Consider the following 14,608-nt stretch of genomic DNA (forward strand, 5'->3'; position numbering starts at 1 on the left):
CAGGTTCGATCCCGGCTCTGGGTCACTGTCCATGTGGAGTTTGCACATTCTCCCCATGTTTGCGTGGGTTTCACCCCCACAACCCAGATGTGCAGGGTAGGTGGATTGGCCACACTAAATTGCCCCTTAATTGGAAAAAAATGAATTGGGTACTCTAAATTAAAGATAAATAAATAAATATTTAATCCATGGCAAGTTACATCAGGGTAACTTGTCGCGATGGAACCATTTACAAGCAATGAGTCAACGCCTTTTTAGCAATGGATGAATTGGGGAATGATATTAGCAAGTAGCAGGGTGGGTGGGAGAGGATAACATTTGATCAGTAAAATGGGCTTTCTCACTCACTCTCCCTCTCTCTCTTTCACTCACTCACACTCTCTTTCACTCACTCACTCTCCCTCACACTCTCTCCCTCACCTCACTCAGTCTCTCTCCCTCGCTCTCTCTCACTCTCCATCCCTCTCTCTCTCTCTCCCTCACTCACAGCCTCTCCCTTGCTCTCTCCCTCACTCTCTCTCCGTCACTCTCCATCCCCCTCCCTCTCTCCCTAACGCTCTCTCTCCCTCACTCTTCTTCACACTCTCTCTCTCTCCCTCACTCACTCAGTCTCTCACTCTCTCTCACTCTCCCTCTCTCTATCCCTCTCGCTCTCTCTATCCCTCTCGCTCTCTCTATCCCTCTCGCTCTCCCTATCCCTCTCGCTCTCCCTCACGCTCTCTCATCCCCCCCCCACTCTCTCTCCCTCTCTCTCCCTCACACTCAAGACTAACCTCATTTTCATGCGTACATTTACACTCGAGCTACAGTGTCAGATTGAAGTGTAACCCAAGTCTGGAGTCAGTCCAGCATTGAAATTTTGGGGTGGGACTTGGCCAATAGATACATCAACTGAGTAAAGATGATGCTCTAAGAGACTTGGATGAGTATAGTGAGGGGTTCAAGAATGGACGGATCAGTAAATATTCAGTGGGACAATAGTTGACCTAAACGGTTCACTCAATAACCATCTGAAGATATGTTGCATCAGCTTTGTGGCCAGTATCATTATGGCCACCCACCTTTACTTGTTGATTTCTGATTGATTTCTTTCTGGTTCCCTTCTCTCCCCTTGCAGTTTCTTAAAGCTGTATACCACAATGCCAGTCGTCAAGCTGGCTGGATTTCTCGACATGACTGAGCAAGAGTTCCGCATCAACCTCTTGGTCTTCAAGCACAAGATGAAGAACCTGGTGTGGACAAGTGGGATCTCGGCCCTGGACGGCGAATTTCAATCTGCTTCTGAGGTTGACTTCTACATCGATAAGGTGAGTTTTGCCTGGGGAAGAGCCCTTCCTTTGTACTCTACCAGTTTCACAACACTTAATCCACACGACTTGACCCAGGTAAACATTCGACGTGCGATCCTAAGGAAAGGGCTCCCAATCCGTGGGTCACAACATCTGACGGGGACGCGAGGTGAGTGATTGAGGTCACGAGGCCGCAGCAAGTTGCGAGCCCAGCAAATGGTTCCCAAGGTCCGAGAGCATACGGGCGGTTTGGAGGATTGAATCCTGAGGATCCATCTGTCTCCCTTGCAGCCTGCCACACTGCTCTGAATAAAGAAAATTATAATTCTCCCACGCCCCGTTAAGCAACTCCCCACTTCCCTGCTCAACAATTTCCCCCCCCCCAACCGTCACCCTAGAATAGCAACCCTCTCCCATTCTCTGTGTTGCATGGATTGTTAAGCATTGAAATGAGGTTACGGTACGACAAAGTGTGGGAGTGCTGCCCTAGGGTAATGAGGCCAACTGCACCACATTCAGTTGTTGCCCTGGCTGACAGGGAACAGGCTGGGAATTGAACCTGAGACTCTTGGGGTGTATATATGGCAGACGTACCTACCAGACCTACTCTTTACCTGCAGTGGAAACTCTGGCTAAAACTTGTTTTCGCTGCTGCTTTAGGACATGATCCACATTGCAGACACCAAGGTGGCCCGACGATACGGTGACTTCTTCATCAGGCAGATTCACAAATTTGAAGAGGTGAGTCTGTGTTTTATTCTTCACTCCCTGACTTCATTAAGCTCCTTCTAGATCAAGCAGTGACACCGCGGAACGTGGAACTATCTCGACTGCTCCTCAATCTCTGACTTACACCACAAGGTGAAATTCACTGAAGTGTATAATGTGGAGGTTCAAAGTAAAAAGTGACTCTCTGGTCATCTTTAAGCAAGATTGTCACATTTTGATGCAGTGCCACACAACAGACTTGTGAGAAGAGTTATAGCTCATGGAATAAAAGGGACAGTAGCAACATGGATACAAACTTGGCTGAGTGATAGGGAACAGAGTAATGGAATGGATATTTTTCGGGCTGGAGGAAGGTTTGTAGCGGAGTTCTCCAGGGGCCGGTATTGAGACCCTTGCTTTTCCTGATGTATATTGATCCAGATTTTAGCGTGCAGGGGACAATTTCAAAGTTTGTGGATGACACAAAACTTGGAAGCACTGTAAAGAGTGAGTGAGGAGGACAGTGCAGAACTTCAAAGAACATAGGTTGGTGGAGTGGGCAGATAGGTGGCAGATGGAGTTCAATGCGGAGAAGTGGGAGGTGATGCATTTTGGTAGGCAGAACATGGACAGACAATGTAAAGTAAGGGGTACAATTCAAAACGAGGGTGCAGGAGCAGAGGGACCTGGGTGTTTGTGACGAATGTGATATAAAATAGTTACTTTAGAGATATTAGTTACTGTAATGTAGAGATAGGCCAGTCTCATTCTGGTGAGTTCACAAAGGATTTCAGACCGCATGGCAAAGCAAGGAGGTGGTGTGTCCACCATAGGAGGAGACAAGGATGCTGGGTAATAGGGGCCAGAGGAAGGGATTGGAAGTGAGCCAATCAGAATGTCTGACTAGGTCAGGAGGGGTATAGGATGACCTATGGGAATCGTGTATGTGAAACTTGATACCATTTGAATTGATTTGCAGAGATCCCTTTGTCTCTTTGTTCATTCGCTTTCCGGGATGTAGGAGACTGGATGTGTCCTATGCTTCTGTGAAATGAATCAAGCTTGCAAGCCAAATAAAATAACTAATGCTGTACCTGCAAATCCATCTCGACTTTTATTGAGGCCAGACTGACGGGTAAAGAAATTTGGGATTTGACATTTGTGTGCAGAGATCCTTGAATGTGACGGGACAGGTGGAGAGAGCAATTCATAAAGCAAATAGTATCCTGGTTTTTATTACTAGGGGCATAGAGTACAAGAGCAAGGAGGTTGTGCTGAACGTATGCAAGACGCTAGTTGGACCTCAGCTGGAATATTGTGCACAGTTCTGGGCGCCACACTACAGGAAGGAAGTGAATGCATTGGAAAGAGAGCAGAAGAGGTTCACAAGAATGGTTCCAGGGATGAGAAACTTCAGTTGTGAGGATAGATTGGAGAGGTTGGGACTGTTCCCCTCGGAGAGAAAGAGGCTGAGAGGAGATTTGATAGAGATGTTCAAAATCATAAGGGACCTGGGCAGAGTAGACGGGGAGAAACTGTTCCCGCTGGTAAAAGGATCAAGAACGGGAGGGCACAGATTTAAAGTGATTTGCAAAAGAAGTGTGGCGCCCAGAACTGTACACACTATTCCAGCTAAGGTATTCAAGAGGGTATTTTAACGCAGGGGTGTGGGGAGAAGGCAGGGGAATGGAACTTTGTCATTATGCTCGTTTGGAGAGCTGGTGCGGACAGGATGGGCCGAATGGCCTCCTGCACCATAATGATTCTGAGTGGGTTGAACACTTTCCTGGGAAGCGGATTGAGGATATCAAACTGAAGTTATTATCTTTAGCAGGCCTTCTGTAAGCAACATATATCAAAAATAACATGACACTAAACTGTTCGTACTGTGTCAAGGATCCTTCAGAGATTCCAAAATGCCAGTGGTCATTTATCTCTTTATTCAGGGCAATTTTTGGTGTCCAGAAATGCTGGAGATTGATGAACCTGAACGGCACGGTAACATAGTGGCCAGCACTGTTGCTTGCTTAGGTCACTGTCTGTGCGGAGTCTGCACTTTCTCCCCGTGTCTGTGTGGGTTTCCTCCGGGTGCTCCGGTTTCCTCCCACACGTCCAGAAAGACGTGCTTGTTAGGTGAATTAGATATTCTGAATTCTCCCTCTGTGTACCCGAACAGGGGCTGGAGTGTGGCGGCTAGGGGATTTTCATAGTAACTTCATTGCAGTGTTAATGTAAGTCTACTTGTGACAATAATAAAGATTATTATAGCCTAACCAGACGTAGTGTAGTAATGTGTTGCCCTCTCCGAAGGTGCTTCTTTCACCATTCCGTACCATTACATGTGAAATTGTTCTCGTCCCTGCAAACTTGTGGCCTCTTGGTTGAAGTTTCCCATATGGGCCTCCTTACATTGGGCTTGGGTGGAGAACCACCTGTTTAAAGTAGGTATCCCAACAATTAGCAGAGAGAGAGATTTCCAGTTTCTGGAGGGAATTTCATAAGAGATGGAAGTGTTTGGGAAAATGTATTAATTTTTTATATATTTACCATATATTTCTCCCTCAAACTTGAAGCTTTGCAAGGCGTTAAAGGCATTAAGAGAAAGGTAGGCTGTGACTTCACAGTGGTTTATTTTGCCTGGCACCCATCAGCCTGCAAAGGCCCCTCACTGACTGTCATAGACCAACTCCCCCTTGACCAGCAGATTGATGACATGTTGTGCATTATAGAGACCTGCTGAACGTGCCTTGCCTCGGCAGGCCAGAATATTTCATGCTAGTTCATTTTTATTTTGTAGCTCAACCGAAGCTTGAAGAAAATCACGCCCCGGTAAGGGAACGTCTGTACCCACAGCAGCAAATGGTCAGCCAAGAATGTTGCTGCTTCCCCAAGTGCACAGCGATGGATGGTTGCTAGGGCTTTTGATACCTGAATGGCCAGGTGCGTCGCTTGTTTGTAGGTGGTGCAGGGATCAAGAACTTGCCACTCGCACCTTGGTAACAAGAATTATTTGCCTTCTGGTTTGTTTTATAATACATACATTCTTAGCCGGCCTTCTGCTCACTATGAACCGATACGGGCAATTTGATAATGTGACACCGAAGAGGAAAATATCTAGTCTTCTGAATGAAACATTCAAGAGATCAAAATGCCTGGGAGTTCAGGCTGTATGAATTATAAAATAATAATTTGTTACTATTATTGCAAACCCTTGGTGGCTAATGCATTCCTAATTCAACTAGCACCTCGCTGTACTCTCTGGTCTTCTGTGTAAATGAAGATAATGAAGAGCATTGCTGCCCATCTCTTAATTAAATTTTGAGTGAATCCGCACCTAATGGACTGACGTGTGATTGTCTTGTTCCTTCGGACAACTGACCACGAGTAGATTGGCTGGCTATCTCCACAAAACCCCTGCCTCTGTAACCCACCTATGAGTAATTACGCATCAATTGACCAACTGGATGTGTCTGGATATTAAATATAACACCAAGTCTCTCAATAAAAACATACTTGCTGCCTTCTGGTCGTTTATTCAAGGATATTGCTAACAGCCTGAATATTGCATGGAGCTGATTGTTGAGTATTACCAAGAACGTCCACCAAAATCAGTCTAGCCAATGTTTGGTTAAAAGAAAAACTAAAAAAAACATGAAATAAAAACAGAACTGTAAGCGTGAGAATGCAACAATTTGTCTGTAGAATGTGGCTCTGGGTGTCTGAGACCGTCGTTCCTGGGGTTTTCTGTGGATTTTGGGTTGGAAAAGCATCAGCCGAGACCATATTCGGCCTATTTGTGTTATAAATTCAGGGACTTTAAACCCTCCACACCTCCACAGATACATTGACCCGGGTTCGATCCCGGCTCCGGGTCACTGTCTGTGTGGAATTTGCCCATTCTCCCCATGACTGTGAGTTTCACCCCCACAACCCAAAGATGTGCAGGGTGGGTGGATTGGCCACACTAAATTGCCCTTAATTGGAAAAAATGAATTGGGTACTCTAAATTTAAAAAGAAAGAACTCTGATTTAAATTAATAATTGGTTGAGCGTCAATTGTCATTTTTAGACTAGAGTAAGCTGAAAAATAGTAGCAGGGAATAGCAGACAGACTGTCGAACTTGCTCTGGCATTCGAGTAAGTAAGGGTGAAGGAAGTAAGATGGCAGCTCATCACTCTGGGTGCAGCTCAAAACAAGAGTTGAGTTTGGGAATTTGGTGAGTGAGGAAGGAGGTGCTGTTGTAGAACATACAGTGCAGAAGGAGGTCATTCAGCCCATCGAGTCTGCACCGACCCACTTAAGCCCTCACTTCCACCCTATCGCTGGAATCCAATAACCCCTCCTAACCTTTTTGGACACTAAGGGCAATTTATCATGGCCAATCCACCCAACCTGCACATCTTTGAACTGTGGGAGGAAACCGGAGCCCCCGGAGGAAACCCACGCAGACACGGGGAGAACGTGCAGACTCCACACAGACAGTGACCCTGCGGAGAATCGAACCTGGGACCCTGGCGCTGTGGAGCCACAGTGATATCCACTTGTGCTCCTGTGCTGCCCCTGAATTTTTGCAAAAGAGGAGGCAGCTAAGAGGGGGAGCCGGAGACCACTGGGACCTGGGAGCTGAAGCATTAATTTGATGAGCAGATAAGTGAATGGTTGGTGAGTTTTTTTGGCTCACAGATGGTCAGTCATGATAGTAGTGAATGGCGAAGAAGGGCCGAATGGCCTCTTCATGCTATTTTCTATGTTAAATCGGGGGAAGTAGTTTAAACTGGTATCTGGGCAGGTCTAGGTGTTGCTTCAGTTTATAGCCAAAATAGTTTTTAAATATTGAAATGACTTCTGATGATTGACTTATATTTCTAACTTAACTGGTTAAATAAAACAGTAAAGATAGCTGGGCAAGTGATGTTTTTGCAGCTGTGGCTTATGGGAACTGGTGGATATCTTTGATCCACGGCAGCCAGATCTGCAGTGTCTGCAACTGGAGGAAGTGTTTCCCTTCAGTGGGCCATTAATCTGCGTCATTCCCTTTCCCAGAGAGGTAGCAGAGGCTGGGTCAGGTGGCACGGTAGCACAGTGGTTAGCAAGGTTGCTTCACAGCGCCAGCACCCTGGGTTCGATTCCCGGCTTGGGTCACTGTCTGTGCGGAGTCTGCACGTTCTCCCCGTGCCTGCGTGGGTTTTCTCCGGGGGCTCCGGTTTCCTCCCACTGTTCAAAGATGTGCAGGTTAGGTGGATTGGCCACGATAAATTGCCCTTAGTGTCCAAAATGGTTAGGTGGGGTTACTGGGTGGGAGAGTGGGCCTGGGTAGGGTGGCCTTTCCAAGAGCCGGTGCAGACTCGATGGGCCGAATGACCTCCTTCTGCACTATTAATTCTATAAATATATATATTTTTTTTAAATTTAGAGTATCCAATTCATTTTTTCCAATTAAGGGGCAATTTTAGCATGGCCAATCCACCTACCCTGCACATCTTTGGGTTGTGGGGGAGAAACCCACACAAACACGGGGAGAATGTGCAAACTCCACACGGACAGTGACCCAGAATCGAACCTGGGACCTCGGCGCCGTGAGACTGCAGTGCTACCTCTGCGCCACCGTGTCCTTTCAACATCTTTTTTAAAATATAAATTTAGAGTACCCAATTCATTTTTTCCTATTAAGGGCAATTTAGTGTGGCCAATCCACATCTTTGGGTTGTGGGGGCGAAACCCACACAAACACAGGGACAGTGACCCAGAGCCGGGATCGAACCTGGGACCTCGGCGCCGTGAGGCAGCAGGGCTAACCCACTGCGCCACCGTGCTGCCCTCCCTTTCAACATCTTGAATATTTCAATGTGATCGCCTTTCATTCGTCCAAACTCGAAAGTACAGACCCAATTTACTCAGCCTCTAGTCACAGAACAGCCCTCTCCACGCAGTGTCCAACCTCACGAGCTTTCGCCACTGCCTCCACTACGAGTATGCTGTTCCTTCTAAATTGAATCCTGGGAGCCCTGGTGGTGCAGTGGTTAGCACTGCCGCCTACGCCACTGAGGACCCCGGTTTGATCCTGGCCCCGGGTCACTGTCCGTGTGGAGTTTGCACATTCTCCCCGTGTCTGCGTGGGTCTCACCCCCACAACCCAAAGATGTGCAGGGTAGGTGGATTGGCCACACTAAATTGCCCCTTAATTGGAATAAATAAATAAGTTGATTCCTGTGCCAGTCACATGAGGAGGGATGCAAATATTGAAATGCCTCCTGTGTCGTACCACCCCAAGACTGACTGTAAATAAATAAACCACAACCAAGATCAAAAAGATACCGTAACTCAATGAGTAATCAACAACCGCTGCCCACCCTCCCTACCATACCTCCCACCCTCTCTGCCTCCACTTTTTCTTGTTAACCATAAACCTCACTCCAGCCCCCCCTTACTGACTTAGTTGTCCAGGAAGTCAATGAACGGTTTCCATCTCCGGGCAAACCCTTCCATCAACCCACTTAAGGCAAATTTTATTTTCTCCAACCTAAGGAAATCCGCACGGTCGCTCACTCATACCCCTGGTTTCGGGGGCTCCGTGTCCCTTCACCCCGACAGGATCCCTCTCCGGGCTACCAGAGAAACAAAGGCCAGAACTTCGGCCGCTCCTGCCCCCTTGACTCCCGGCTCTACCGACACTCCAAACACTTCCAATTCTGGACTCTGAACCACCTTCACCCTCAGTACCTCCAACATCACGTCAGCAAACACCCGGCATAATTCGGCAGGCCCAAAACATGTGAACATGATTCGTGGGAGGGCCCCCCCGCATACACCTATCCTCCCTCCCCTCGAAGAACCTACTCATTCTAGCCACAGTGATATGCGCCCTATGGACTACCTTAACTTGAATGGGACTCAGCCTGGCGCACAAGGAGGACTCATTCACCCTCAAAGCTTCCTCCCATAGTCCAGCCTCCATCTCACCCGCTACCCCCCCCCACCCCCCCACCCCCCAAAGCTCCTCCCTGCTTGGATTGTTGATGTTCATTTTAAGAGGATTGGGATATTAGAGTTCAGGGTAGCACAAGTGGCTAGCACTGTGGCAGGGTCCCAGGATCGATTCCCCGCTGGGTCACTGTCTGTGCGGAGTCTGCACGTTCTCCCCGTGTCTGCATGGGTTTCCTCCGGGTGCTCCGGTTTCCTCCCACAGTCTAAAGACGTGCAGGTTAGGTGGATTGGCCATGCTAAATTGCCCTTAGTATCCAAAAAGGTTAGGAGGGGTTATTGGGTTACGGGGATAGGTTGGAAGTGAGGGCTTAAGTGCGTCGGTGCAGACTCGATGGGCCGAATGAAAATCGCTTATTGTCACAAGTCGGCTTCAATTAAGTTATTGTGAAAAGCCCCTAGTCGCCACATTCCGGCGCCTGTTCGGGGCGGCTGGTACGGGAATGGCCTTCTGCACTGTATGTTCTGTGTTCTAAGGTTCAAGAACGGGAAAAACTGGAAACTCAGCAAGTCTGATAGTATCTGTGGAGAGTGAATGGATCTCATATTTCGAGTCTGGGTGACTTTGTTAATGCTACAGAGAACTGGAAATAGGATGAGATTTATTCTGTAGTTAGGGCTGGGGGCAGTCATGGAGCAGTAAGGGCTGCATGGAGACCAGCGATAGGTGGAGGCTAAGGAGATACTAGCAGATAAAAAGACAACGGGCAACAAATCATTTACTGAAATTATGGTACCAGCTCCTCTGAGTTTGATGATGAGAACAAATTTTGAACACTTCCCCAACAAAAGACAAAGGGAGGGTGGCACGGTGGCGCAGTGGTTAGCACAGCTGCCTCACGGCGCCGGGGTCCCAGGTTCGCTGCCGGCCCTGGGTCACTGTCCATGTGAAGTTTGCAAATTCTCCACGTGTTTGTGTGGGTTTTGCCCCCATAGCCCAAAGATGTGCAGGCTACGTGGATTGGCCCCATGCTAAATTGCCCCTTCATTGGAAAAAATGAATTGGGTACTCTAAATTTTTTGTTTAAAAGACAAACGGAATGTAAATGGTGGTGATCAAGGCTAAGACGGGTGCTGATAGTGGCACATTAATAGATCAGAATGTGTTAATGGCAGAACAAAGGTATGTGGCCAACCTTTTTAAAAAATAAATTTAGAGTACCCAATTCATTTTTTCCAATTAAGGTGCAATTTAGCGTGGCCAGTCCACCTACCCTGCACATCTTTGGGTTGTGGGTGCGAAACCCACGCAAACACGGGGAGAATGTGCAAACTCAACACGGACAGTGACCCAGATCCGGGATCGAACCTGGGACCTCGGCGCCGTGAGACGGCAGTGCTATCCACTGCGGCACCGTGCTGCCCTGTCAAACGACAACCCTGATGGCCCTTGTGGGGTGGGAGGAGGGGAGACAAGGGTGAGGGAAAAAACATATTGATGGAAGAAATGAAAATAAATTGATGGAAATAAAAGTGGGGTGAAGGTGGAAGAGTCTGAAGTTGTTGAACTCAATGTTTACGTCCGGAAGGCTGTAACGTGCCTAATCGGAAGATGAGGTGTTGTTCCTCCAGTTCACACTGGGCTTCACTTGAACATTGCAGCAGGACCAGGACAGACATGTGGACGTGGGAGCAGGACGGTGAGTTGAAATGGCAGCGACAGGAAGGTCTGGGCCCAACTTGCCAACGAACCAAAGGTGTTCTGCAAAGCGGTCACCCAGTCTGCGTTTAATCTCTCCAATGTAGAGTAGATCGCACTGGGAGCAGCAAATGCAATAGACCAGGTTGAAGGAGGCTCACGTGAAACGCTGCTTCACCTGAAGAGTGTTTAAGCTCTTGGATGGTGAGCAGGGAGGAGGTGAAGGGTTAGGTGTTGCACCTGCTACATGGGAAGGTGCCATGGGAAGAGGGTGAGGTGGGTGTTGATGGAGGAGTAGACCAGGGTATCCCAGAGGGAACAGTCCCTGCGGATTGCTGACAGAGGGAGTGAGGGGAAAATGTGTTTGGTGGTGGCATCATGCTGGAGTTGGTGGAACTAAGGTAAGGATGTTTTGCTACAGTTGCACAGGGAATTGGTGAGACCACCGCCAGAATTCTCTGGCTGTTGGGATTCTCTTTTCCCACTGGTAACGCACCCCGCCCTCAGGGTTCCTGGCAGTGTGGGGTGGTTTCAAAGGGAAATCTCATTGACAGGCAGTGGGAGGGGAGAATCCCAGCGCTGGTGAACAGTGCGGCGCCAAGGAATACACGGCTGGGGGACCGGAGAATCCCATGTCTCATCTGGAGTACGGTGTCCAGTTTTGATCTCACTTAAGAAACAATATAAATGGGTTAGAAGCGGTTCAGAGAGAACTCACTCAACTGATACAGTTGTCAGATAGGGCGGCACAGTGGTTAGCACTGCTGCTTCACAGCACCAGGGACCCAGGTTCAATTCATGCCTTGGCTCACTGTCTGTGCGGAGTCTGCACGTTCTCCCCGTGTCTGCGTGGGTTTCCTCCGGGTGCTCCGGTTTCCTCCCACAGTCCAAAGATGTGCAGGTTAGGTGGATTGGGCACGCTAAATTGCCCCTTGGGTGTCCAGGGATGTGCAGGGTAGGCTATGGGGTCATGGGGATAGGGCGGGTGAGTGGGCATTCGAAGGGTTGGTGAAGATTCAATACTCTATGATCGGATGGGGTTATCTTCTGAGGAAAGTTTGGACAGGCTGGGCTGTATTTGTTGGCGTTTAGAAGATTGAGAGGTGATTTTATTGAAACATACAGGGGACTTGGCAGGGAGAGAATTAAACCTGGGGACACAGTTAAAAAATATGGCTGGGGGGAGGAGAAGAATTTTCTTCTGTCCGAGGGTTGTGGATTTTTTGAACTCTCTTCCCTGGAGAGCAGAGGAGGTGACGAATGTGATATAAAATAGTTAGTTTAAATATTAGTTACAGTAATGTAGATGTAGGCCAGTTTAATTCTAGTGAGTTCACAAAAGACAAAGCACAAAGGATTTCAGAAAGCATGGCAAGGAAGGGGAGGGGTGTTTGGTAGAGGATGGGGAAAGGATGCTGGGTAACAAGAGGCCCAGGGTTAAGGAATGAGAAGTGAGCCAATTAGGATGTATGGCCAGGTCAGGAGGGGTATAGGATGACCTATGGGAATCTATGTGAAACTTGATGCCATTTGAATGTATTTGCAGAGATCCCTTTGTCTCCTTCTTCATTCGTTTCCCGGGGTCTAGGAGACTGGTTCTGTGTTCTGTGTCCCTGAGAAGCGAGTCAGACTTGCAAATTGGTTAAAAATAAATAATACTATGCCTACAAATCAATCTCGAGTTTTATTGAGGCCAGACTGACGGGTAAAGAATTCAACATTTGTCAGAGGCAGGATCATTGAATAATTATAAGGCAGAGATAGATAGAGTCTTCACTAACAAGGGGGTCCAAGATAATCGGGGGTAGGTGGAATGTGGAGTTGAGGCCACAATCAGACCAGCTATGATCTTATTGGGTGGTGGAATCGGCTCAAGGGGCTGAATGTCCTCTTCCTTGTAAGTCATATGTTCATCGTTTAAAGAAAATAAGAGAATGGAATTAAATAATTCGGATTTCCTGAGGTTGTTGCTTCGGATGAAGATAAGAGATCATATTTAGGTTTTACGTAATGAGATACTTTTGTATATAGAGCACATTTTCAGCTGGGAATGTTATGAAGGGAAACATATTATATACAGGCTGTTTCAAAACTTGTTCCAGCCAGTGGTGAACTTCTAAATATGGCAGCCAATTTGTGCAAGATCCAACAGACATCAATGAGCTGCTTGAACAGTTAATCCGATTTTTAGTGCTAAGGACAGGGGAATTTCATGCTCTTCAAGTTATGTCAAGGGGGTCTTTGACACCCACCTGAGAGCTCAGACGGGGCTTCAATTCAACCTGATAATGCAACACTCCCACTCCCCCCTCAGTTAATGCATTGAAAAATGCTGTCACCGGCTATATTTGTCATCTTTAACATAAGGGAAAAGAACTGCAGTTCAGCTACTGCGAGATCGCACAAAACTTCCAACCTCCATTTGTTCATCAAACCAAAAGGGAATCACCAAGCCTGTAATGTTTGAATCTTCCATCTCAAGACACTCAAAGAACTTTTGGACTTTGTAAAAACCGAAGTGCATGTTACATCCTTTGTAATCATCTTTTTCGTGTGTGTGTCTGAGTACGTATGTGAATGGGTGCTATTGCGGACACATTACAGGTGCTGAGAAATTAACATTCATCCTCCTTTCTCTTTATACTTATACGCAAACCCGTCGTTTCCGTTCTTGCAAGTTACAGCACTCAGGGAATATACTTTAATCTTGTGCCTGTGTGGTGTTCAAATCATTAGAGCTGCAACCAGCTGTAATTTATCTTTGTTATACAGCCCACACACAACCCCAGTTGAAAGCAGAAAGATTCCTTAATTTTGCTGCGGGGAATTTTTAATTTCAGGGCAATAATCTGAAAATGTTTCACAAGCACCATCGCGCTTCACAGAATCCGATAGACAATTTATTTATATTTTATTATTTCATGGGTTGTAGGCATCATTGGCAAGGCCAGCATTTGTTGTCCATCCATAGCTGCCCTTGAGAAGATGGTGGTGAGCCGCCTTCTTAAGCCGCTGCAGTCTGGGTGGTGTAATACTATATTGATGTCTATTGGATCTTGCACAAATTGGCTGCCATATTTAGAAGTTCACCACTGGCTGGAACAAGTTTTGAAACAGCCTGTATATAATACACCACAGTGCTGTTAGGGAGGGAGTTATAGGACTCAGCAACAGTGAAGGAACAGCCGATATATTTCCAAGTCAGGATGGTGTTTGGCTTGGAAAGGAACTTCCAGGTGGTGGTTTTCCCATGCATTTGCTTCCCTTGTCCTTCTAGATGGTAGAGGTCATGGGTTTGGAAGGTGGTTCACAATAAAATTCTACCTGGCACCATCAATGTGATTCAAAGTAATCCATCAACGACACCTGCTCCACGATAGTCCTCAATACCAGGGCCCCGCAAGGCTGTGTGTTTAGCCCTCTATTATACTCCCTATACACACAACTGTGTGGCAAAATGTGGCTCCAACTCCATCTACAAGTTTGCTGATGACATGACCTTAGATGACATGATTCAAACAACGATGAGTCAGAGCACAGGAGGGAGATAGGGAACCTAGTGGTGTGGTGCAACAACAATCTCTCCCTCAATGTCAGGAAAACTAAGGAGCAGGTCATTGACACCAGGAAGTGAAGTATCATACACACCCCTGTTTGCATCAATGGTGCCGAGGTGGAGATAGTTGACAGCTTCAAATTCCCAGGTCTAAACATCACCAGCAATCTGTCCCGGTCCACCCACACCAATGCTATGACCAGGAAAGCACAACAGCACCTATACTTCCTCAGGAAATTTGGTATGTCCACTTTGACCCTTACAGATGCACCATAGAAAGCAGTCTATCTGGCTGCATCACAGCATGGTATGGCAACTGCTCAGCCCAAGACTGTAAGAAACTACAGAGAGTCGTGAACACAGCCCAGTCCATCACGCGAGCCCACCTCCCATCCATTGACTCTGTCTACACCTCCCGCTGCCTTGGGAAAGAG

The 14,608-nt window shown here is 47.3% G+C and overlaps 1 protein-coding gene across 1 annotated transcript in view; it reads left to right on the forward strand.

The window, feature by feature from the left end:
* The window catches only part of eif3s6ip (eukaryotic translation initiation factor 3, subunit 6 interacting protein), a 51,889-nt gene extending 46,371 nt beyond the window's left edge, over positions 1 to 5,518 (forward strand). Inside the window, exons 13-15 of the mRNA XM_072492137.1 lie at positions 1,118 to 1,307; positions 1,950 to 2,030; positions 4,795 to 5,518. Coding sequence (XP_072348238.1) covers positions 1,118 to 1,307; positions 1,950 to 2,030; positions 4,795 to 4,830 — 307 coding nt within the window. The 3' untranslated portion in view covers positions 4,831 to 5,518. The remainder of the gene's footprint in view (positions 1 to 1,117; positions 1,308 to 1,949; positions 2,031 to 4,794) is intronic.
* Positions 5,519 to 14,608: the final 9,090 nt, after the last annotated feature.

Source organism: Scyliorhinus torazame, chromosome 29, assembly GCF_047496885.1.
Source record: "Scyliorhinus torazame isolate Kashiwa2021f chromosome 29, sScyTor2.1, whole genome shotgun sequence".
In the NCBI taxonomy this organism is placed as follows: domain Eukaryota; kingdom Metazoa; phylum Chordata; class Chondrichthyes; order Carcharhiniformes; family Scyliorhinidae; genus Scyliorhinus; species Scyliorhinus torazame.